General features: G+C 36.1%; 1 protein-coding gene across 9 annotated transcripts in view; it reads left to right on the top strand.

The window, feature by feature from the left end:
• LOC150096579 (peptide deformylase, mitochondrial-like) overlaps window positions 1–27,457 on the top strand; it is an 85,445-nt gene that overhangs the window by 7,505 nt on the left and 50,483 nt on the right. For 5 of the 9 annotated variants that reach the window (XM_090408287.1, XM_090408284.1, XM_090408282.1 and 2 more), the window contains exons 2-3: window positions 8,758–8,948; window positions 23,599–23,772. In XM_090408287.1, coding sequence (XP_090264413.1) covers window positions 8,766–8,948; window positions 23,599–23,772 — 357 coding nt within the window. In that variant the 5' untranslated portion in view covers window positions 8,758–8,765. The remainder of the gene's footprint in view (window positions 1–8,757; window positions 8,949–23,598; window positions 23,773–27,457) is intronic. The other 4 variants (XM_090408288.1, XM_090408285.1, XM_090408283.1 and 1 more) reach the window with 1 other exon arrangement.

The raw sequence follows: 27,457 nt of genomic DNA, 5'->3' as shown, positions 1-27,457 counted from the left end.
CACTAATAATTCTCCAGACATCTTTATACAACTTCTAGGAATGACCTCTCATTCTTCCCATCTTAACATACACTTTAATTTCTTCTGTATTAATTTCATAGAATCCCTTAACTAACTTGAAGGTCTCTATTATTTCTCCTCTTTTCCTCCTATCCACCAACATCTGTAATCCACATTCTCTCAAATGCTCTTCACAGTCAACACTTAAGAATCCTGATATCACTTTGGTTATTCGTCTTTGGACCTTCACTAGTGTTTCCACATCACAGTGAAAACTGGGTGACCAAATCTGAGCACAATAGTCCATATGTGGTCTGACCAGTGGCTTATATAGATGCACCACCTCCTTTATCCATATATATCAATGTGCTTTTTATCATATCAGCAACAATGTGCAGTCTTTGCAACATGTGGGATGTACCCTTGGAAATTCAGCCCACTGTCCACCATCAACTCCTAGATGCCAAATCTCATTGAATTCCTGAAGTACAGCTCCACCAACACAGTACGTAGCCTTATCCAACACATTCGTCACCTTATAAAACATAAGTGGATTGCTAAAACAAAACCTGCCCCTTCACAAACCCCATGCTGACCATCATAGAGAATCCTATGTTCATCAACCCAATCCTGTATTCTATTTCTACCCAATTTTTCCAACACTTTGATGACAACTGCAAATATACAAACTGGTCTATAATTGGAAACTAATGTTCTTGATCCTTGCTTGTGGAGAAGTATTATTTTGCCTTCTTTCCACACCTTAGGAACCTTATCCACTGCAAGACTCATTTAATAGCCAGGACATGGCTAACTCTTTTACACATTCTTTAAAATTACATATGTCATCCAGTCTAATCTGAGCAACACTTGATACACCTCTGATTCTTTCACCTTTAATTCTCCTAATTCTTGCCTCCCTTCTACATGTTACGCAGCATCATTCACATCAATATGATATACACTGATGTAGTGTTCGTTAAATAATTCCACTATATCATTTGCTATGGTCTGCTACCATAGCTATTCACCAGCATCAACCAGCCATAATTACTTTTCCTCTTGCTTGCCACATATCAGAAAAATTCCCTTGGATTAGCTTTGACCTGACTGGCCAATCTCCTTTCATATTCTACTTTTTCTTTTTTACCCATGCTTATCAGTTTTCTGGCCTGCACTTTATATTCTTCATGCATCTGTTCACTGCAAACTGTCTTGTACTTCCTCCATAACAACTTCTTTTGTAACACTGCTAGCTTGATTTCATCGTTAATCCAGCTCACTCCTACTCTATTTATTCGCATAATTCTTCATATGCAGTTATGCATTGCTTATGTTAGATGCTGCCTTATCATTTCCCATGTACTGTCAACATTTTTTCTACACTCATATTTATGAATTTAGGGACACAAAACACACATGTTGAAAAGACTATTTTACTAATTATTAATAAAATAACAACTTGACATTTTGACCCCTGTATTGAGATCATCATCAGAAGGATACAAGTGTATAGGAACCAGGCTACATGCTGTTGCACTCTATAAAGATAAATTAAATCTACGTTATTAACTAATCTTTTTCTTAGCCTGACCTCTAGTGATAAAAAATAAATAAATAAATAAAATAAAATATAAATAAAAACTACAATAAACTCTGCTAAAGTCCTCACGTACTAAGATTCTTCTGGAATTGTACAGTTCAGGTTGCTATTGAATGTTCAGGAAAAAAAAACTCTTCCGTTCCTAGACACACTCGTTACACGTCTTCCTTCAGGCTGTCTCTCCTTCTCAGTCTACTACAAACCTACACACACAGGCCAGTACATACACAAAACTTCTTATCACCACCCAACACAAAAACTAGGGGTCATAAGCACCCTTAAACACAGAGCTCAAACTATTTGTTCAAATGAACAAGCTCTTAACCATGAATATCAGATCATCAAACATACCTTTATAAAAAATTGATACAGTATAAAAACCATTCACGAGATTCTCCACAGAGATACCGCTAATAACGAAAAAGATTTCAAGAATGCTATTGCCATACCATATGTTAGAGGCATTTCCGAAAATATAGACAGAACACTACACAAATACAACATCAAAACCACCTTTAAACCCCCAACAAAATTAAGACACCTACTCAGTTCTTCCAAGGATCCTCTGCCACACCTAGCCCACCCAGGGGTTTACAAAATACAATGCGCATGTAACATGCCATACATAGGGAAAACAGGGCGAACCATCCCAATCAGGAAGGATGAACACAAACGACACATTAAATACCTCCATTTTGGAAAAACCGGTCTTTCTGACCACACACTCCAAACATACCACAGAATTGATTGGAAAGATACCAAGTCCCTACACCGCACCAAAACCTGGTTCGAGCGGAAATTCAAAGAAGCATGTGAAATGCTCAAACATAATCCAAATCTGAATAAAAATGATGGTCTAACCATTCCAAGAATGTGGAGGACTCATCTGCAACCTTCATAGCAACCACAAAGAAAAATCTCAATACAAGAAGACTTGGTGAAGTTTTTTTCTGAACATTCAATAGCAACCTGAACTGTACAAATCCGGAAGATAATCATAATATAACAATATGAACTGTACAATTCCAGAAGAATCTTAGTACGTGAGGACTTTAGCAGAGTTTATTGTAGTTTTTATTTATATATATTTTTATCACTAGAGGTCAGGCTAAGAAAAAGATTAGTTAACAACGTAGATTTAATTTACCTTTATAGAGTGCAACAGCATGTAGCTTGGTTCCTATACACTTGTATCCTTCTGATGATGACCTCAATACAGGGGTCTTAACGTCAAGTTGTTATTTTATTAATAATTAGTAAAATAATCTTTTCAACACGTGTTTTGTGTCCCTAAATTCATAAATATGAATGCTGATCGCTGTGTAACCTTAAAAGAAAGGATCTTTTTCTGCATAATTCACCAACCCAATGTACTGATGCTAGTTGACTACAGAGCTTCTCATAATCACCCACCTCATAGTTCCACATATAGATCGTCTTGATGACAACTTTTTCTTGTTTGACTACCTTCCAAACCAATACCTGGTGATCACTTTCACCAACAGGTGGCATGCTGATACCTCATTCACAACCACATCCTGTGAGGATATCACCAAATCTAACACCGATAAACCTCGTGTTTTCAGTGTTAGATTATAGTGTTGCTTCCATCACATGCCGCTTTAAATGGTTAACCTGAAGAAACTCAAAACAAATCCCTTCTTTCCAATGCACATTCCTATAATTAAAATCTCCCATTAGGATTATCTTCCTTTTACTTGCCCAACTAATTTGCCTAAACATTTCACAATCAATACTCAACACATTCCCTGGCCTATAACAGCATCCTCTTAGATATACTATTCTGTTGATCTCAACTTCACACCAAACGGCTTCAAAATCTTCACACATACTACCATTTTCCACTTTGACTATTGAAGGACACAATTCTTCTGCTACCATTAACAATACTCCCTCTTCTCTTGATCTTCCTATCCTTTTGAAAAATTCTATATCCTGCCATTTAAAGTCCTGACAATATATCATCTTCAGTCAACAAAGTTTCACTTATGCCAGTTAGTTACCTTTTGAGAATACTGATACTGACAATCAGTGAAAAAAATTTACTCTCCTTATATAAAAAAGTGAATTGTGATACTTGATACTACAGTCAGTTTTGGGGATCTCAATTATTAAAGACATTAAAACTTAAATCACATGTAGAAGATAAACTTTGCTAAAAAAGAAAATGGCTTTTGAAAAGGATGATTGTGCATTGACCCAGCTTCTACATTAAAAATCTTAATGGAAAAACATTATGAATACAACATAGAAATCCTCAAACATGTAGAAAGGCTGGCTTGTGTATTCATCGTACATGTTAACTAATTTTGATGGTAATATATCAGAACAACAGAAAGATAAGTAAATAATTATTTATTGACTTATTGCTGATATTTCGCTGGTGTTATAACCAGTCTTCAGAACACAAAAACACAGTTTGCCACAGTATGCGAGACTACAACAATATTATTATTATTATTATCCAGGCCTCCATGGAGTCAGAAGACTCATCGTGGGAGGTCGTTTTTAGGAAACACTAAGTTTATCATACCACTCCTTGAACCAATTGACCGTTCCTGTTCTAACTCATTTCAGCAATGTATTCCACAGTTCAACCACCCTCTATGCAAAGAAACCACTCTTCACCCTCTTACTCACATATCCCTGTAACTTCCAGGGATGGCCCCTTGTCATCACTCCTTCCCGCTGTTTGACCAAGCGAAAGAACTCCCCAATGTCCTAATTAGGCGCCCTCTATGTAAAATAAAAATTAAAAAAAAAGAGAGAGAGAAAGCAGGTATTAGTTATATCTTAAGATGACTATCTCCCCATAGGCAAATTTATACAGCCATATTTGTTAAGATTTGGAGTATGTTTCAAGGCTTCTGTCTTCAACAATCTCTTTCTCTGACTGTAAAAGCTTCTGTGCAGTATTTCAGTTTTCTTCCAGTTGATCCTGTGTGCAGGAGTATCCAAAGCATGGTCTGCTAGGCCTGACTTGCCATAGCGATAGTGCCGGATGTATTTTTTTTTTTTTTCTGTTCACTGATGCGGATGCCCACAGTTTCCCCCGCCCGACTGCAGCAAGCTTGATCACACAAGCAGGGCATCGTAGTCCCCTGGGCACGATGAAGGAGAGATGCCAATTCGACACACGGTGTAAATACAGTGCGTAGTTGATGTTTATTGAGAACTCTAGATATCTTTTCTGATATGCCTTTAATGTGTGGGATGGTGACTGTTTTGTTGTAGTTCTCTGCCGTGGATATGGGAGGGGTTTCAGTATCCGGCATAAAAACATACATCTCCAGCACTATTGCTATGGCAAGTCGGGCTTAGCAGACCATGCTTTGGATACCCTTGCACACATGATCAACTGGAAGAAAACTAAAGTACTGCACAGAAGCTTTTGCAAGTCAGAGAAATTGTTCTTAGAAGCAGCAGAAGCCTTGAAACATACCCTGAATCTTAACAAATATGGCTATATAAATTTAGTCATCTTAAGACATAACTAGTACCTGCTTTTTTTTTTTTTTAGAGGGCGCCTAATTAAGACTTTGTGTTGTTGCTACAATTTTTCAAACTAGTCCCATTATTACACTATATTGTTGTAGTTTTTCATACTGTGGCAAACTGTGTTTTTGTGCCTGAAGATGCTGGTGTTATAACACCACAAAATATCAGCAATTAGTCAACAACATAGAAATGTACACGGCATTTGTAGAAAAGAATACCAGAAAGCCTTTGACAGTCTTAAGGAACAAACTGTGGACTATACTCAAGAATGTAAACATTCCAAATCAGCTGCTTGCTGCAATAACTAACATGTATCAGAACCACCAAATAGCTGTAGAGCAATGAAAAAGTTACAGAAAAGAAATTGATAGAGGGTCCATCAAGGATGCCTAATGCCACCGCTGTTATATAATATCTATATAGGTGAAATAGTAAAGAAATGGAAGAAAAATATAAAACCAGCATTTAAACTGGATTAATTAATGATACTTAATACCTTTTTTGTTTGAAGATGATAAAATAATCAATGCAAGAAATGAAGATGAATTCTAAAATTCAATATACACCTTAAACATAAGTGCAAAAAAAAATTTGGATTGGAATGCAAATATCAACAGATAAAACAAAAAATAGTGGCTTTTAAAGGACCATTTCCAGTCAGAAGTAAAATTATGATTGAAAATAAAATTTTAGAACAAATTAACTGCTTCAGATGCTTTGGATGTACTGTATCATATATAAAAGAAGCTGACACTGGCATCAAAATTTCAAATTTTCTAAAGATAAAAGGAATGATCAATAATATTTTCAAACCTAACCAAATTCAAAAGCCTACAAGAATAAGAGTTTATGAAGTTTTGGCAAGGCCTTCTCTATTGTACTGAAGTGAATTATGGACCATAAGAGCTGCCAAAGAAAAAAAGAATAGAAACTGGAGAAATGAAATTCCTGTGAAGACTATACTCTCTGGGACCAAAGAAGCACAATATGTAAAGAACTAAAAATAGACTCAGTATTGGATAAAGTATGTGAATACCAAAAGAAGTGGATTGAACATATTGAAAGAATAGACAGTTCAAGACTACCCAAAAAATACTCCGATACCATAGAAAGATGGAAAGAAACCAGAACAGGCCACTGGGCTTAAATCCCTGATTCAGCTAAAAAATAATTTAGCTGAATCCTACAGTTTCTTAACATTTACTTGTTGTCAATGTATATTTCTTCCAGTTGTGTAAATCCTTGGTGATAGCACTCCTCTGCTATTTGCTTTTTAATCCTTCAGGAAAACCATTCCCACATGATTTTGAACTTCTTTTACTTTACCTTTATCCCAAGGGAAAATTAACAATTTTGCTATTCTACACTACAAAATAAGTGCCATCCATATTAATCTGTTTGAATTTTTATATATATCAACACCACATGAGAAGTTGCAAAACTTATAGTACTTCCTTGCCACATGTGGGTCATAAACAGAGGTGTAGTCGCTCCAGGGCAATGCCCTGGTACTTTTTTTAAAACTATCAAAATTTTGAAATTCATTATAATAAATTATAATAATGAAGTTAAGTATAATTTCTGGGAAATTCCCATGCTACTCCTCTTAAACACTATTAATATAATTAACGGCTATTTTAGCCTGTTTTTATTTAGGAGTGTCCCTTATATTTAATACATTGGCTAACATAACTCAAAAGGGGTATATATATATATTTTTAGGGCATTATGGGCGAGTATAGAAGGCAATTATGGCAGAATAAAAAATGTGGAAAAATTATGTACATACCTTGTTTTTGGTTTAAAGATGCCTTCTAAATCCAAGCTCTTGTTGAAAGGTTGTGAGTAAACGGGGGGGTCCCAAACTTATTTCCCGTGTCTCAAGTACATCCCCATGTTCTTCCCTCCCCCTGACTTTTTGTGGTTATTGTTTAAGTTGAGTTGAAATGAGAGTGAATCGTGGCTAGAGCAGTGTTCCTACATATTAATAAATGACTCCCTAGCTAACTTGGATGCCTTTTAAAATTTACTATTAGGCTATTATTCAGTACACTATCTTATATTACTATACCATACTATACTATCTGGCAGCCATTCTGCAGAATATTTTAAAGCTTTACACTGTTTATATTTTACAAGTAAATTTACTTGTCAGAAATAAGAAACACTCTGCCTCTCTTGAACCGTATGAGAACAGGTTGAGGATTTGTGGGTTGCAAAAATTGGTTGATAGGCGGAGGAGGGGAGATATGATTGAGACATTCAAATTACTGAAAGGTTTCTATAAAATTAATTCAGAAGATATTTTTGAGAACAGGGCTGGTTGTGGGAGGACTAGGGGACATCCATGGAAACTGGGCAAAAGTGTGGTTAGTAAAGGTGTTAGAGCTGGGTTCTTTACTTTTAGAGTAGTGAATGAGTGGAATGCGCTCCCTGAGTCTGTAGTGGATGCTGTGACAGTGAATGAGTTTAAGGCGAGGTATGATAGATACTGTATGAATGTCGGATAGTTGTGATGAATATGATTTGGGGCCTCCCTCGATGAATCTAATGACTCCCTGGAGTTGCCTGTAATAATAGTAATAGTAATAGTAATTATATCTAATGCAACCAAGTAAAACACTCATATTGCATGCTCAAAGAAATAAAGTAAAAATAAACCAGGTCTTTGCTTTGTGAGCCCAAACAGTTTTGTCTGCTTCAAATGAAGTGGTGGTGTTTACATTGACCAATGAAACTTTTTTATGTGACGCCTACCCATGAAAGATTAAAAGCCTACAGTGTATTTGTACCATGAGTAGGTGAAGTGTTTTTTTTTTTTTTGTATTTTTTTATTAATTTCACATTTTTTTTTTACATGCAGCCTGTGTAGCTCAGTGGAAATGGTGTATGCACTCCTCAGCACTAAACTGCCTGAAGATAGACTTTGTGTTCAAGTCTGTCGCCAACTAGAGGAACTTTTACTAAGCCTTTGTTCAACTGGTTCCCAAGTTAATCGATCTCAAGCAGGCTTTCTCTCCTGGAAACTTGGGTTTTTTTGTCCCATAAACTCAAGAAAATTGACCGTAGAACCCACATTATTTTCTGACATTATAATATTGTGTTAGGGTTAGGAACCATGAGATGGTGGCACTTGTTAAGCAGTATCTTAACAAAATACAAAAGGTAACTAATTGATTTTCTGACAACTGATTTGGAATTTACTTGTCAGTGTAATCATATTTTTCTAATTGAAAAACTAATCTTCACTGCAGGCTGCTTAATTAGTGATAGCCTTGCACCAGCTATCTCTGATTGGCTACCAGTGGAGATTGAACTGCCCTCTCAGTCTCCAAAAGTTAGATAGGGCTAAAATGGTCTCGTCTACTCCCTATATGGAAATAAAGCGTTAGCTTTTTTTTTTTTAATATAATTCAGAAACCCTGCTCTAGAAAACAAACAGAAGTTTTTCAAGCCACTTCTGATCCTCCAATAAGCAGGGCAGTGGTCTCACATCGGGTGATGAAATTCATCTTCTATTTAAATAGCACCTAGTTTTTTAATCTTAAATATAATTAATGGCTCTTGCCAAATACAATGCATAACAAATTTACAATGGTAAAATTATTGTTTTTAATTTATGTTACTGTTTTCAGTAGTCATCATGGTAAAGACAGCTTCAACTCCATTGACAAAATTTGCAGACTTTTATAGGCGACTTTGGGAAAGACAACGACAACCATTAAAACCTCCTTACCATCATATATGTAAAGTCGGGGATCCAATTTTAAGAATGGTGGCAGAGCCAGTTAGTCCAGAAGATATAACAAAATCTGAAATACAAAAGGTAACTAATTGATTTTCTGACAACTGATTAGAAATTTACTTGTCAGTGTAATCATATTTTTCTAATTGAAAAGTGTCTAGTTGTAAGACAAAATACTATCACTTTACATCAAGAGGCTGCTAGTGGTTTGGTTTTTAAATGGAGTTTTTCTTATTAAAGTTAGAGAAGTTGATGAGTGCTAGGATTCGGAAGCGGGTTGATAATAGCAATTAGGGTTTGTTAGGCTAAAAAACAGGCAAACAGTCTGACCATTTGGCCAATTTTTTGATGATGGGAAAACCCTTCCACCCATGTATATTAATGGCTAACTTACCCTCAATTGAAAAGAATAGAATGAAAATTGAATGGAAAACTCGCCCCTGATAAGCGTGGGTTTTAAATTCTGTCTTTGTATTCCTAGACAATAAACGCAGTCTTTCCACCTGGAGGGCATTGTTGAAATCTACTGAGGTATTATTTATGTCATATTTATTATATAAATAATTGTAAGTTGAAAAACAAAAAAAAAGACAAAACCATAGAAATTTATAAATAAAGTATAATATTTTATATATTTATAATCATCATCATCAAATTCTTGATATGTACTTTCAAAGTGGTGCATAGGATATGATAGTACTACATGAAAAACTTACATCACCATTAAATTGCTATCTATAATTTTCCTCTGAATCAATCTCCAACATTATCAGATCTCATATTTCTATCTTCTAAGGCACTTTTTACTGTATCAATCCATCTATATCTTGGTCTTCCTCTGGGTCTTTTTTCTGCCAACCTGGTAGAGAACACTTATTTTGCTAATCTTTCCTTTCCCAGTCTGTTTAAGTGACCATATCACCTGACATTAGCTCTGCTAACACATTCCTGGATGCTAACAATGTGAAGTTCTTTTCTAATATCCTCATTTTTAATATGATATTGCCATTGATGTCATCTGTTCACGCCTCTAATCTTTCTCAGGATTCTCATATCTGCAGTCTCTAGTCTTTGGTCAAGTGTTTTATTTCTAACCCAGCTCTCAGATCCATAAGTTAAAATTGGTTTGAACACAATCTTGTATACAGCTAATTTAGTGTTTTGACTAATTTCTCTCTTATTCCATATAAATTTATTCAGTTGACTTCCTACCATACCAGCTTTGTCGATTCTGTTGTCTATTTCCATATTTAATTTACCATCTTCATTAAAAATTGTGCCTAAGTAAGCTGAAATGTTTTGCTTGTTCTATAGGTTCTCCATTCACAACACAGTTGACATTTTCAATGCTTCAGCCTATTTTCATTGTCTTTGTCTTGTTATTGCTGACCATATCTATTACAACAGTTATTCAATTTAGTCAGGGAATCTTGCTGACTTGTAGCGGATTTATTCAGAAGTATAACATCATCCGCATAAAGAGCTAAGATTAACATCTCAGTTTTGATATCAGGTTTAATACCACTTTCCTTCATAATGTGATCCATATAGATCAGTACTTCCCAAACTTATGGATGTCAGGATTTCCCCCTTTTGGAAAAATTAAAATATTTCACATCTCCTTTTGGAAAAAAAAAATCCTAATACAGACATATATTATTATAATATTTATTGTATGTAGCAATGAAACATTTTAAAGCACGAAAAACTTGGCCGTTTTAAATGAGCGCAAGATTTTAAATTTGTAAACTTTTTTTGTGCTTTTTATCATTGATAAGAATAATAAGAATTAAACTTATATGAATAAGCATATATTTACTAATATTAATTAAGTGCCGATGTAGATAATGAATAACAGAGGGGATAAAGTACATCCTTTTCTGACACCAGATTAAACATTAAACCATCTTCCTGTGCTTCCTTCAATTGTAACTGCTGGCTTATAGCTCAAATAAAAACTATTGCGCGCGGTTAGCCTAGTGGCTATGCGCTTCGCAACCATATGCCTGGGGTAGGAGTGTCCTAGGTTCGATTCCCGTCGGTGACGTGAGGAGCTGAAGGATCTTCCTCAGCCATAGCCAAGTTAGCCAGTCTTGGGCGTGGACAGCAGGGTTTTTTCCTCAGTTTATTCTGGGGTTTTTCATCCTGCAAAGCAGGCAAACTGGCCTTGAGAACTCAACACTACAGGCCATAGGATACACCGGGGCATAAGGCTGACCACCTTATCCTGTAAACGGAGTGAGGTCCGATGATCAATGGACCCTTGACACTGCAAGGTAAAAGAGGGTATAAGGAAGATGATGATGATGATGATGATAAAAACTATTGCTTGATATAATGCCCCATTGACAGCATAACTGTAGCCTATTGAATAGCTTCTTTCTTGGCACCTTGTCATATGCTTTTTCCAGATCGACAAAATTTAAATACAGATCATTGGTATATTCCCATGATTTCTCAACTATTTGTTGTAAAGAGACGATCTGATCCTGACAGCCTCTATTTGGCCTGAATCCAGCTTGTTCTTCACCAAGCTTTTCTTCCACAATTCTTCTCAACCGTTTCTCAAAGTATACTTGCATAAATCTTACCAGGAACACTCAGTAGAAAAATACCTCTGTAATTCTTACATTGTTTTATTTCCGTTTTTATATATGAGTACTATGAAGGCTCTACTCTAATCATCTGAAATTCGTCCGTCTGTCCAGGCCTTCTGAACTATGTAGTGCAGCCACTGTAAGACTTTTATACCTCCATACTTCAGCATTTCTGTCAAATATCATCTTCTCCAGCTGCCTTTCCACATTGCTTTAAATAAGAGAAAAATGAAATACTTTTCAGCTGTAAATTGCATTTTATCATAGTTTGTTACTGATAAGTTGAATACTAAGGTAAACCGGGTTAACATGTTATGAAACTTGTAATAAATTAAATTAGCATAAATTAATTTGTATTAATTTACAAATACAGTTTATAAAAATCCCTAGTATGGAAATGATTTAGAACAAATCATAGAAAGCTGCATTTTGCAGTAGCATTCTTGAGACAACATTTATTAACAAAAAATGAAACCTAAAACTGTTTTCAGTTTATGTACTATAGTCATTATAATTGTCATTTGTGACATAATTTTGCATTCTTTTGCCTAATTGGAGCTGAAAAATAGTCCAGCTGAAACCAGTAGTTGAAATGACTCATTTAATTTTATGAACCTAATGGTTGGTTGGGTAGCAAGGCTACTTTACTAGGGAATTAATATACCGTAGAACAAGATGGTTTCCCATTGCCTTCCTTGTCCAACAGTATTCTATGTCTGTAGATATCAGAAGCCAGTTTGCCTGTTTTGAGAGGTAAAAAACCCGAATTTCTTGGATAAAAAATCCCTCCAACTCCAGAGACTGGCTTACTCACCTTTGAATGATAAGCCCTGATAAGGATCCTTTCTGAGATGGTATTCAAACCCAGGTCTTTCCAATCAAAAGACTTCACTGAAACCAACTGAGCTATGTAGGCTCTTGAATTTTAGTGATCTCAAATTAGTTCTAGCTGGATGGATTTTATTCTGAGTTATTCATGTGTATTTATCTTCTATCTTTATTCTGCAAATTATAAAAATCCTGAAATGATCTAAATATAAAATATTTTTTTTACTCATATCATCTGTAAGCAAGTTCCCCCTCCCCATAAGGGCTTTTTTTTCCTTTTTTCCCCCTTCCACATGCATCTTTTTTCTTTTTTTTTTTCTTCGTCAGTAAAATTTTCAATAAAGATTGTGTGAATTGAAAACATCATATATGTTTCATTCACAACATACCATCCTATGCAACTATTTCCTTCAGAATTCTTCTGAGAGAAATGTAAGAGGCTTTGAAATCTTCTCATTAAAAAAGACTATTTCTTATAGCCTAAAGTTTAGTCTATAAGGAGAAACTTTCAGCTTGATGAAAATATACTTTGCATTAACAGATATTTGATAAAATGTTCCAGACTAAAGCAAGTTTTGTTTGGTATGTCTTTGATTTCATAATTTCCTTTCCACTAACTAAAATTTTCCTCTTTGTTTTCCATTTGTTTATATTTGTGTAAGTGGGTGTGTGTTTATCTAGTATTCCACTGTACCATTTCCATGTGTTTATATTTTCATCCAGGAGACAGCTTTAGTCTTTCTTTTGCAATTACATTCATAAGGAAATTGCAAGATAACACTGGAACACAAATCCAACTTATCTTTACTAGCTCATTCATCTCAAGAAACCATAAAAAGAGCAAGATTTCCAAGTACATTTTTTTTTTTTTTCCTTCTGTACACATTTCTAGTGGTCACTCTCATCCATGCAGCCCCAGTTTTAGTTCTTAGTTTCAGACTATAAAAAAAAAAAGTCTTAAGTTCTTTTTGAATGCATCATCAAACACTTCCTTCTCCCGTTTGAACTGATTTCATATATATAACTGTACCAAAACCTATAGTTGAAAATTTACGCTTTTTCACCCCCCCCCCCCATCTGTAACTTATGGAAATCACCGGAAGAAGTGCACACAATCAGGTTGTATTTTTGCTTCCTATTTTTAAGTATTTTCTCTTAATTGCTCCGGTCTGTTCATTTCGATCCCTCCCCCCAGAATTTTAGCTGCAGTAATTAACTCTGGACCAACAAATGATGCAATATTATTTTTTCATGATTAAAATTAACAACAATATTATTATTATTACAGGTATCTCCATGGAGTCAGTAGACTCATCGCTGGAGACCCAAACTGTCAAAACAATATCTATTATATCTCTTCTTGAATTCAGTTACAGATGAAGAAAACTCACAACTGAGTCAGGCAATGTATTCCACTCATTCACCACCCTCCAGGCAAAAAACCTCATTCTCGCACCCTTGTTGACCACACGTTTCCTTAATTTTCAGGGATGACCTCTTATTCTTCAATCACTATCACACAGCTGAAATATTTCCCCTGCATCAATCTTGCAAAAACCTTTTAGTAATTTAAATGTTTCTATCATATCCCCTCTTCTCTGCCTATTAACCAACCTCTGCAATCCACAAGCTCTTAATCTATCAATATAGGGAGCATTTTTTACATCACTCACCAACTTAGTCACTCTCCTCTGAACCCTCTCCACAACCTCCTCATCTCCAAGGAATCCAGGTGACCAGACTTGAGCACAGTAATCCAAATGTGGAAGTACCGATGTCTTATAAAGGGGAATAATAACTGCTTTATCTCTGGATGTTAGTGTGCCCTCTGAACTACATCTCCCTATCCACAACATTCCCAAGGTCCTAGCCTCATCAATCTCTTGGAGTACCGTTCCATCAATGTGGCACACAGCTTGTAATCTTTTAACCATGCTACCGGCCAAGATGTCAAGGTTATCATGGATGAGAGCATATTAAAATTTTGAAACCATTGATATTACATTGAAATGGATACGAAGTGTATGAGGATGCATATTTGATCCATAATGGCCAGTAAGATGGTTAATCCCAAAATGCATAACTTTACACTTTTTCACATTGAACTGACATCCATTACCTTTTGCCCATTTTGCCAATTTATTTAAATCATCCTGCAAACTCTCAACATCAGCTTGATTTTTTATTGCGCTACACAACTTTGCTTCATCATTAAATAACTGAATCATTTATGTACAAATTAAACAATAATGGTTCAAGCACAGAGCCCTGAGGCACACCACTGGTCACCCGCTTCATCCTGGATTCTGCTCCTCCATACACTACTTTCTGGTATCTCCATGAGCCATTCTCATATCCATATCACCAGTTTAGTATCCATCCCCATCTGCTCTAATTTGCTCAACAGTATTCCATGGGATATCCTGTCAAAAGCCTTAGCAAAATCCAGTAGTATCACTGTGTAGCCATTTCCCTTGTCCAACTCAGATGTTATTCTATTATAAAAAGTTAATAGATTGCAAGGCAGGATTGACCTTTAACAAAACCATGTTGGCCCCTATAGAGTATTATATTCTGATCCACCCATTCTTGAATTCTGTCTATAACCAACTTTTCCAATACTTTAACCACTACACCCAAGATGGTGATTGTTATGTAATTAACTACTGCAGTCTTATAGCCACCTTTATGCAAAGGAACCACTTTGCCTTCCTTCCATTCTCCCTAGGGACCCATGCCAGAGTTCAAACTTAAGTTAAATAACCAAGTAAGAGGTGTTGACAATTCCTTTGCACATTCACACAACACCCGAGCTGATATTCCATCTAAACCTACAGCAGTGTTTGCATTTAAATTCTGCAATATACTAAATTCCTCTAATTTATCAACTTGAATTCTCACATTAGTTATTGCTAGGTACAGAGATATCCTCACTTGGGTGCAGTGGCAGCTCGTACATAAGCACTGCGACACTGCAGCACCCCCAAGGAAAAAAATAGAAAAATTTAATTTTGTTTGTGTTTATAAATAATAACAATGCTTACAACATTATATAAATGCAATACAACATGTTAAAGGTTACAGCTTATGTTTTGACATTGATTGAATAGTTAATAATTGTTTAGATTGGGGTGTTGATAACGATCTCACAAGCTTCCTTAAATTTGTGTTCATACCATGTTTTGGTGTGATGTAGACAACTAGTGCTTTTCCAGTCAATTCTATGTAAGGTGTTCAGGGCATGATCAGAAAGGCCAGCTTCACCATAATTATTATATTTGATGTGTTGTTTATGTTCTTTTTGTCTGATTGGGATTGTGCGTCCTGTTTCTCCTATGTATGGTATGTTGCAGGTGCAGTAAATACGGTATACTCCAGGGTGGGCTAGCAGAGGGAGTGGGTCTTTGGATGAGTTGAGTAAGCTTTTTAATTTTGTAGGAGGTTTAAAGGTGACTTTGCAACACAAACGCATACAGTTCACAGTTGAGATTGAAAAACATAACACACTGCCATTTCTAGATACACTTGTCACACGTCTTCCCTCAGGCAATCTTTCCTTCACTGTTTACCGGAAACCGACACATACTGGCCAATATGTAAACAAACTCCTACCACCACCCAACACAAAAACTAAGTGTCATTAATATCCTAAAAAACAGGGCTCTGAAGATCTGCTCCAATGAACAGAACTGAAAAACAGGAAGTTTAAAAGTGGCTTTGAGGTTGTATTTTTGTAGTACTCTGTTTATTTTGTCTGATGTCCCTTTAATGTAGGGAATGGTTATAGTTTTACTGTAGTCTGGTTTGTCTTTGTTTTTTATTGAGATCTTGTAGAGAATTTTGTTAATAGTGTTTTGGCTGTATCCATTTTTTTTGAAAAGTATTGCTGATCACTTTAAATTCATTTTTCAGTGCCTGTTCATTGGAGCAGATCTTCAGAGCCCTGTTTTTTAGGGTATTGATGACACCTAGTTTTTGTGTTGGGTGGTGGTAGGAGTTTATGTGTATATATTGGCCAGTATGTGTCGGTTTCCGGTAAACAGTGAAGGAAAGATTGCTCGAGGGAAGACGTGTGACAAGTGTATCTAAAAATGGCAGTGTGTTATGTTTTTCAATCTCAATTGTGAACTGTATGCGTTTGTGTTGCAAAGCCACCTTTAAACCTCCTGCAAAATTAAAAAGCTTACTCAACTCATTCAAAGACCCACTCCCTCTGCTAGCCCACCCTGGAGTATACCGTATTTACTGCACCTGCAACATACCATACATAGGAGAAACAGGACGCACAATCCCAATCAGACAAAAAGAACATAAACAACACATCAAATATAATAATTAATGGTGAAGCTGGCCTTTCTGATCATGCCCTGAACACCTTACATAGAATTGACTGGAAAAGCACTAGTTGTCTACATCACACCAAAACGTGGTATGAACACAAATTTAAGGAAGCTTGTGAGATCGTTATCAACACCCCAATCTAAACAATAATCATGGTCTAAAAATCCCATACATATGGAAGACATATATTCGTCCCACGAATCCTTCCTCTCTAAGAACAACTATAAACAGGACTGTAGAAAATCCAGGATCCTAAATCTAAAATAACAGCTTTAATACTAAAAAATAGGACATCACTGTTAAAGAAAAAATATATAAGAAAGAATGTTTATTCATGTTGTAATTTATAATTTTTTTTTTTTTTAATCAAAAATAACAATTGTAATAATAGAAATAGGACATCACTGTTACTGGAAGGAAAACCATCTGTAAGCAAGAATGTTTATTCATGTAATCAAATGAAATCTAGCTTGATGTAATTTTTTTTTTTTTTTTTTTCCACTAGAGGTCATGGCAGTGAGTAGCATGTGATCAAATCATTGTTTCTCTAGCTTATGGTTTGAAATGTAATGCAGCTTGTCTTGTATATTTATATGTGCTCCAGATGATGATCTTAATATGAAGATCGAAACGTTGGGATAATAAAAAGAGTTATTTTAACATAGTTGTAGAATCTGTAATTTCAAAAATGTAAGCCCTCAACCTCTCAAAAACCAGACAAGTCAATAAAATCAAGACAATGAGAACATTTTTACAATGAACTGTCGTGGGATCTGCCAGAATATTGATGATATCAAGATGTTGTTGCAGAAACACAAACCTTTCCAGGAAACTTACTTAAGACCCAGTAAGGACCGTACCTTTAGGAATTTCACTGTTGTACATAAGGATAGAACTGGAGACGGTCCTGCTCATGGAGGAGTAGTTATCCTAGTGTGCAGTCATATTCCTTTCCATTAGGTCCAACTTAATACTTCTCTGGAAGCAGTAGCAATTTGCTTCAATGTGGGATTTCTTATTACAGTGTGTTCAATTTATTTACCACCAAATGCTGAGTTAAATGAAATTGATCTTGATAACCTTATCTCACAACTGCCTGAACCCATACTTTTGATAGATGACTTTAACAGTCACAATACTCTATGGGGTAGTGCCAACACTAATAGACAAGGTCAAATCATTGAAAAAATTCTTGATAATAATAACTTTTCCCTTCTAAATAATAAACTCAATACTTTCTTTCATATGCCTACCTGCTCATTTTTTTGCATTTGATCTTACAATCTGTTCCCCTTCCATTCTTCCACTGTTCATGTGGGATGTTGAAGAGAACATATATGGAAGTGATCACTTTCCTGTTCTTTGTACGATGTCTTCACAGGAACCATGTTCACCCACACGGATACCTATATGGAAAATGGACCAGGCTGAGTGGAACACTTTCTCTCATCTTGCAAAATTTAATGCTGATGTCATCAGTCAAATACCTATCAATGAAGCTGTAAAATATATAACAGATTGCACTGTCCAGACAGCAACAACCTCCATCCCAAAAACATCATCTCGATTTCCAGTCTGTCCAAAGCCTTGGTGGAACTCAGAATGTTGGGCAGCCAAAAGATCAACACAGAGCATGGAGTATATTTCACAGATACCCCACCACATCAAATTTAATAACTTTCAAGCATGCTGGAGCCAAAGCACATTATGTAAGACATCAGAGTCAAAAACAATCATGGATCCAATTTACTACATCAATTAATCAAATGACAGTTTGATTAATTGATGTAGTAAATTGTAGCAAATCCAAAAATTGTATGGGATAAAATCCAGAAAATGAAAGGCAGATATATAGTACACATTGTTTGTCCACCTTAGACTATAATGGAAGTGTTCTTGCTGATCCCAAACTATTGCAGATACTTTGGGAGAAACTTTTGCTAAAATCTCAGCAACAGCTTCATATTCTCCTGAATTTTTAATACTGAAAGAGCAGCAAGAGAAACAAAGGCTTAATTTTTTTACCAACATTCTTCAGCCATTTGTCAAGGAGGAACTAAAAAGACCTCTCCTATAATCTCGCCCTAGTGCAGTAGAACCTGATGACATCCATTATGAATGATAAAACATCTACCATCATCTTTTATGGATCTTCTTCTCTTATTATACAATAGAATACTTGCAGAGAAAGAGTTTCCAAATTCTTGGCATAAGTCAATTGTCATTGCTATCCCAAAACCAGGAAAAGATCCAACACAAGCAAATAATTATTGACCCATTGCTCTGACCAGCTGTCTTTGTAAGATACTAGAGAAAATGGTTAATGCCAGACTCTTGTATTTAGAAAGCAACAGCCTTCTCTCCAATACACAATGTGGTTTCCGTAGACATCGATCAACTTTAGACCATTTAGTTCAGTTAGAAACTTGTATAAGAGATGCATTTCTGAAGCAAAAACGTCTCGGTTTTTTTTTTTACATGGAAAAAGCTTATGACACAGCCTGGACATATATATATTCTCAGTTAAACCGAATTTAGTACATTCCACTTCACAATTACTAAAAATTCTTCACACATAACAAGGAACTATTTAGGTGTGCATAGTAATCGTAATTAATCTTCTTGCATGCACCTCACACACATCATATAACTCCTAAGCTCTCACTCTTAACTTTAAAGACTTAGTTATATGATTGGCAATTATACTGACATACTTTTATCCCTTCTAAGTTAAACATTTCAACAAGAAATTAATTCAGCACATACAAAGATTAAAAGAATTTCAAATTAACCCAATTTCATCTTAAAGAAATTGACTACGCTCACGTCTGGCTTGTTTAGCGCAGATCTATGGGTAACTCATGCACATAAGAAAAATAGCTACATTTTTTTTTTTTTATATACTAATCAGTTCAGCAGTTTTTTTAGGGGAATTATCTAAAATCACACACATAAAGAAAACGAACATTACAGACTCACGTGGGTCTCTGACTGTCTTACCTACATCTTCCCTCCTTGTTTGTTATTTTCTTCCGGTGCTTGAGGGGTCTCTCCTCCGTTCTGAGTTTTTACTTCTTTCCCTTCCTTTACAAGAGTCTCAGGGCACCAATGAGGAGTTGCTTCAGCTAGTGGGATACTGGAGAGGTTCTTCCACCATCTGGAATTTGACTGGTGAGGAAACTGCGTATGACGGTGGGCATGCACGTACTCGAATGGAGCAGCAAGGCTTGGATTCACATGGCAAGATTGATTTCTCCTTAGCTTGACCTCCAGATTATCCTTGGCTTCACACTGGAAACTGACTCAGGTGGACGGACTACGTCTTTCCCCTCTGGACTTACAGCACCGACCTCATGGGTAGATCAGGCAAGATGAAAATAGGAAACCCCTCTTAAAACTCCGAGCCTTATATCTCTCATTGCCTCTGCACTTTTTTTCAAGGTTATTGGACCCAAAATGTCCCCGTACACGTCTTGCACGTAGTTACGAGAACCCTGGACAACATCACGAGATTGGCAGTTCTCGAACATTCGCCGATAAATCTATTCTTCTCCTTAGACATCCTTAATCCGGCTTTGGCCTACGGAACTTTCCAATTGATGCACGCCGCGCCCTTTCAATACTGACCTTGAAGGTCACCTGCTACAGAACTAGTAAATACTTTTCAAAAGAAACTGCCGACTCATAGATATTACTTTTGGTTTCAACATCGTATTTTTGCATTTAAACAATGAGCGAGTCAATTCCCTTTGGGCTTATTTTGGTGTTTATACAAAATTTGAACATAAGAAATATAGATACACTTTATACAAGGTTTTAAAGGTGTGTGGTATGTTCCTACTGTAAAAATCGATGCACTAGAGTTTTTATTATTTTTAGTGACATCAAATGTTTAAGATACTTCAGCATTTCTGGTCGAATATCATTTACTCTTGCTGCCTTTCCACATTTTAAGCCTTTGGTGGCTTTTTCTACTTCAAGTATGGATATGTATTCCTGACTGTATGCCTGTTGAGTGTTTTTTTACCACTGTGCTATCACTGCTTGTTTCATTTATCAATTTCTCGAAGTAATTACTCCATACTTCAAGGATATCTTTTTCTTCCGTTTTCATGTCACCTTTATCAACTCTAACTTCTTTTACAGCACTCTTTCCTCCATTTCTAAGCTTCTTCAACAACCTCCAGAATATCTTACCACCTTCTTGATATTTATTTTCTATGTTCTTGCCCAAGTCCTCCGATGACTTTTGTTTAGCTAGTTTTATACACTGTTTAGCTTTCTTACATTTGTCTCTGTATTCTCTAAGAGCACAAGTTCACTTATTTGCCAGTAACTTTTGATATGCTTTCTTCTTTTCCTTCACTGCCTCTTTAACTTCCTGTGTCCACCATGGAGTTCTGATTTTTTTATCCTTGCAGACAACCTTACCATATGCCTCTCTGGCAGAATCAATCAATGTTTTCTTCAGAGTTTGCCACTGAATCTCCAAGGTTTGATTCCTGTTCTCAAACTCTTTCAATTTTTCTTGAATAATCTTTGTGTATTTTAGTCTATAGTTTACATCTGAGCTGCTCAACTTTTATTCGCTTTAAAACTTTCTTACATGTTATTCTTTTCAATATGAAATTCAATTTTATCCTGCTCAAGACCAAACAGTGATCACCAATCTCAAATCCTCTGTACACTCTAAGTGTCCTATACCAGAGAGAAAACATCACTATCAACAATAATATAGTCAATGAGACTTTTCTTATTCCTTGCCTCTTCTCCCCATGTGAATTTGTGCACATTTTTATGTTGGAACGTGGTGTTAGTAATAGACATGGACTGGTGTCCATGTCCTGAGCAGAAATCCAACAAATATTGGCCATTGTTATTAGCTTTGCTCTTTTCTCCAAATTTTCCCAAAATATTTTTGTATGTCTGACAATCATTTCCTACTCTGCTATTTAGATCCCCAACAAGGACCAATTTTTCCTTTTTCATTGTGTCAGATACTTTCTCTAAAGCCTCAAAAAATTCCTCCATCTTAGTAGAACCTTCTGTGGGACCATAGGCACAAATAAGTCTCATTGTCCAGTTCCCCATTCTCATATTTGCCCACATCACTCTACTTGAGACTGCCTGCCATTCAAGAAGATTAGCCTCATATTTAGTGTTGAATACAATGGCTACTCCTTCTTTTCCTTGATTGTCATTGCCTGAATATAACATTTTGTATTTATTGCTCAGAAAGATCTCACCAGTTTTTGTCTTTTTTGTTTCAGGCGACCCTATTATGTCGATCTGGTACTTATCTAATTCCTCAGTTAGCTCGATTTCTTTATTCAGGCTTCTTATGTTGATAGTACCGATCTTTAACGCTGGTGATGTTGAGTTGGGGTGTATTTTCAGATTTGTTCCAGTAGCTGACTTTTCACTGTTCACCCTGGTTCCCTGGTGAAAACAATGGGGGAAGGGGCCTTGTTTAACTGGGCGACGCCCCAGCCGGCATGAAATTTTGTCATGTTGTACCATCATTTTGTAATTTGGTTTAAGCCAATAAGAATTACAATTTGGTCGGCTAAATCCCAAATTGCCAGCCCATCCTCGTTCGTTCAGTATCCAGGTAGGCACCCAACAGGGCGCACCACGAGGTGAGGATTGGACATTAGGTCAGAAGCCCTGGTTGGTTCTCCACATTCCTTTAAAGGCTATGTGGAGGTCTCCTCTCAGTTATATGTAACCTATAGTTATCTATTTATGTACTGCTGAAATCTCTGCAGTAATTTTGAACATATGTAGATACTGCATCACTTAACATAAATTTTGTGTATGCATCTTATTTGCTACTTTATTTTTCAAATAATCACGTAGCTGTAGGACATCTTACCTATTTGTGTACTTTCTAGTAATTCTGTTTATACTGCATTGCTAAATTTAATTTTCATCCTGCATATTGTATAATAATCCCTTTTTGCCTATTTTTGTACTGATATAAAGGCATCTATTATAATTTTACATATATGTAGATACTGCATTCCTTGGCTTAGTGTTTTATATATTCTGTATTAACTTATATTGTTAACTATTTTTGCACTACTGTAATAACCTCTGACCTTGTGTGTTGCTGTGCCTTCTCCAGCAGTTCTGTTTACCTAGAGATGCTGCTTTGTAAAACTAGATTCTTGCACAGACATATTGTTTACAATTTTCTGTAAATGCTAATGTTATAACCTTTAGTATGGCACAGTATGACCTTTGTAGTTTTTGTGCCAAATAAACTATAAACCAAACCAAACCTTTTTGCCACGTGATATTTCCTCCTTCTAATTGATATCACCATAATTAAAATCCCCCATAATAATCACTAACCCTGCACTCATTTCACTAATTTGCTGATACATGAATTCAGTATCACCCGCTGTGCCCCTGGCCTGTAATAGCAACCAACTGTATATTTGGTTGCATTTGTCACTATTTCACACCAGACCGCCTCAGATGAACTATCATTCACATGTCTATCCTCTTGATATACTACTTTCTTTGACTGCAACTCATCAGCTATCATCAACAGTACTCCTCCCCCATTCTATCTTCTCTATCCTCCCTGAAAATACTTTACCCATCACATTCAATTCCAGTACCCACATCTTCTGCTGACAGCCAAGTTTCACTAATGCCTTCAACTTTTGATGAGATTGCATTGACTATTGCCAAAAATTCTTCCCCTCTTATTTCGAATGTTTCTTGCATTAGTATACAAAAATTGCAGATTCTCTTTAGTTCTTATACCAGCTTTCCTTCCTCCTCTTGGCTTGAATTGCTTCAGTATAATTTCAGTCAACCCCAGTAAAAGTAGATAGAGATTTTACCTTCCTAATACTCTGTTTAAAATTAGTACCCCCCCCCTCCCACAGTACTAAAAAAAGATAACTTTATATGAGCAGAGTTTACTGATATCATAAAATTATCATTTTTAGGTTATTCATGCAATGAAAACTTTGCTTAAAAAGAGAGATGACATTGTTGGAATATCTGCACCACAAATAGGATGTTCACTTCGTATATTTGCTGCCGAGTATTCATTTGATGCAATACGGTGCCTTCCACCAGATATTATTAGAAGTAAAGAGCTTGCTGCATTTCCCTGTCAAGTATGTTTTTTTTTTTGTTTCATTTTTGATTTGTTAATTCAGATACTGATGCTTAAAATTTAAATAATTTTAAATATACTCACCTATGTTATGGTTATAATTTAATAGCCTCCAAAGTTTATTATTACACATGTTTGTCTATAGTGTCAGAATATTTAGCAGTTTATATAAAAGCCAGTTAACCTTTAACTGGCTGCAGTGGTTTTACTTTGTGTCCTGATGAAAGAAGCATTGACTATTGCCAAAGCATTGACTATTGCCAAAAGGGGTGCTTAAGGGTCAAAGCTGTATAACTGAGAGGAGACCTCCACATAGCCTTTAAAGGAATGCGGAGAACCGACCAGGGCTTCTGACCTAATGTCCAATCCTCACCTTCTCGTGGTGCACCCTGTTGGGTATCTACTTTGATACTGAACGAACGAGGATGGGCTGGCAATTTGGGATTTAACGACCAAATTGTATTCTTATTGGTTAAACCAAAATAAAAAATGATGGTACAACATGACAAAATTTCATGCCGGCTGGGGCGTCGCCCGGTTAAACAAGGCCCCCGTTGTTTTCGCCAGGGAACCAGGGCGAACAGCGAAAAGTCAGCTACTGGAACAAATCTGAAAACAAACCCCAACTCAACATCACCAGAGTTAAAGATTGGTACTATCAACGTAAGAAGCCTGAATGGCAAAGAAATGGAGCTAGCTGAGGAATTAGATAAGTACCAGATCGACATAATAGGGGTGACTGAAACAAAAAAGACCAAAACTGGTGAGATCTTTCTGAGCAATAAATACAAAATGTTATATTCAGGCAATGACAATCAAGGAAAAGAAGGAGTAGCCATAGTATTCAACACAAAATACGAGGCTAATCTTCTTGAATGGCAGTCAGTCTCAAGTAGAGTAATGTGGGCAAATATGAGAATGGGGAACTGGACAATGAGACTTATTTGTGCCTATGGTCCCACAGAAGGTTCTACTAAGGTAGAAGTGGAGGAATTTTTTGAGGCTTTAGAAAAAGCAACTGACACAATGAAAAAGGAAAAGTTGGTCCTTGTTGGGGATCTAAATAGCAGAGTAGGAAATGATTGTGAGACATACAAAAATATTTTGGGAAAATTTGGAGAAAAGAGCAAAGCTAATAATAATGGCAAATATCTGTTGGATTTCTGCTCAGGACATGGACTGGTTATTACTAACACCATGTTCCAACATAAAAATGTGCACAAATTCACATGGAGAGAAGAGACTAGGAATAAGAAAATTCTCATTGACTATGTTATTGTTGATAGTGATGTTTTCTCCCTGGTGCAGGACACCAGAGTGTACAGAGGATTTGAAATTGGAAGTGATCACTATTTAGTCTTGAGCAGGATAAAATTGAATTTCATATTGAAAAGAATAACATGTAAGAAAGTTTTAAAGCAAATAAAAGTTGAGCAGCTCTCAGATGTGAACTGTAGACTAAAATACAAAAATATTATTGAAAAGAAAATGAAAGAGTTTGAGAACAGGAATCAAACCTTGGAGATTCAGTGGCAAACTCTGAAGGAAACATTGATTGATTCTGCCAGAGAGGCATGTGGTGAGGTTATGTGCAAGGATAAAAAAATCCGAACTCCCTGGTGGACACAGGAAGTTAAACAGGCAGTGAAGGAAAAGAAGAAAGCATATCAAAAGTTCCTGTCAAATAAGTCAGCTTGTGCTCTTAGAGAATACAGAGACAAATGCAAGAATGCTAAACAACACTGTATAAAACTAGCTAAACAAAAGTCATGGGAGGACTTTGGCAAGAATATAGAAAATAAATATCAAGAAGGTGGCAAAATATTCTGGAGGTTGTTGAAGAAGCTTGGGAATGGGGGAAAGAGTGCTGTAAAAGAAGTTAGAGATGATAAAGGTGACATGAAAACAGGAGAAAAAGATATCCTTGAAGTATGGAGTAATTACTTTGAAAAACTGCTAAATGAAACAAGCAGTGATGACAGCACAGTGGTATAAAACACTGACCAGGAATGCAGTCAGGAATACATATCCATACTTGAAGTAGAAAAAAGCCATCAACGGCTTGAAATGTGGAAAGGCAGCAGGAGTAGATGATATTCGACCAGAAATGCTGAAGTATGGTGGTATAAGAGTCTTACAGTGGCTGCACTGCATAGTTCAGAAAGCCTGGACAGAGGGACGAATTCCCGATGATTGGAGTAGAGCCCTCATAGTACCCATATATAAAAAGGGCAATAAAACTGAATGTGAGAATTACAGAGGTATTTCCCTACTGAGTGTTCCTGGCAAGATCTATGCAAGTATACTTGAGAAACGGTTGAGAAGAATTGTGGAAGAAAAGCTTGGTGAAGAACAAGCTGGATTCAGGCCAAATAGAGGCTGTCAGGATCAGATCTTCACTTTACGACAAATAGTCGAGAAAGCATGGGAATATAACAAAGATCTGTATTTAAGTTTTGTCGATTTGGAAAAGGCATATGACAAGGTGCCAAGAGAGAAGCTATTCAATACACTGCAGTTATATGGTGTCAATGGGTCATTATATCAAGCAATACTTAGTCTTTATTTGAGTTGTGAGTCAGCAGTTAGAATTGAAGGAAGTACAGGAAGATGGTTTAATGTTAAATCTGGTGTGAGACAAGGATGTACATTATCCCCTCTGTTATTCATTATCTATATGGATCACATTATGAAGGAATGTGGTATTAAACCTGATATCAAAATTGGAGATGTTAATGTCAGCTCTTTGCTTTATGCGGATGATGTTATACTTCTAAATAAATCCGCTACAAGTCTGCAAGATTCTCTGACTAAATTGAATAGCTGTTGTAATAGATATGGTATGAAGGTCAGCAATAAAAAGACAAAGACAATGAAAATAGGCAGAATCATTGAAAATGTCAACTGTGTTGTGAATGGAGAACCTGTGGAACAAGTAAAACATTTCAGCTACTTAGGCACAATTTTTACTGAAGATGGTAAACTAAATATAGAAATAGACAACAGAATCAGCAAAGCTGGTATGGTAGGAAGTCAATTGAATAAATTCATATGGAATAAGAAAGAAATTAGTCTGAACACTAAATTAGCTGTATACAAGACAGTGTTCAAACCAATTTTAACTTATGGATCTGAGAGCTGGATCAGAAGTAAAACACTTGACCAAAGACTAGAGACTGCAGATATGAGAGTCCTGAGAAAGATTAGAGGCGTGAACAGATGACATCAATGGCAATATCATATTAAAAATAAGGATATTAGGAAAGAACTTGACATTGTCAGCATCCAGGAATGCATTAGCAGAGCTAATCTCAGATGCTATGGTCACTTAAATAGAATGGGAGAGGAAAGATTAGCAAAACAAGTGTTCTCTGCCAGGTTGGCAGGAAAACGACCCAGAGGAAAACCAAGATATAGGTGGATTGATACGGTACAAAATGCCTTAGACGATAGGAATATAAGATCTGATAATGTTGGAATCTTGACAAGTAACAGACTGATTTGGAGGAAAATTGTAGATAGGAAGTTAGTAATGATGTAATTTTTTCATGTAGTACTGTCATATCCTGTACACCCCTTGAGGGTACATGGCAGGAATTTGATGATGATGAAAGAAGCATCTATAAGTTTCTGTAATATAAAAGAAACACTGAAAATCTTTGCATATCTTATTAGGAGGCATTTAT

This window comes from Typopeltis vanoorti, chromosome 18 (genome assembly GCF_054136105.1).
Source record: "Typopeltis vanoorti isolate ZY-2024b chromosome 18, IOZ_Tvanoo_1.0, whole genome shotgun sequence".
In the NCBI taxonomy this organism is placed as follows: domain Eukaryota; kingdom Metazoa; phylum Arthropoda; class Arachnida; order Uropygi; family Thelyphonidae; genus Typopeltis; species Typopeltis vanoorti.
Note: the sequence above shows the minus strand (reverse complement) of the source record. Positions and strands in the feature narration are given on the sequence as shown.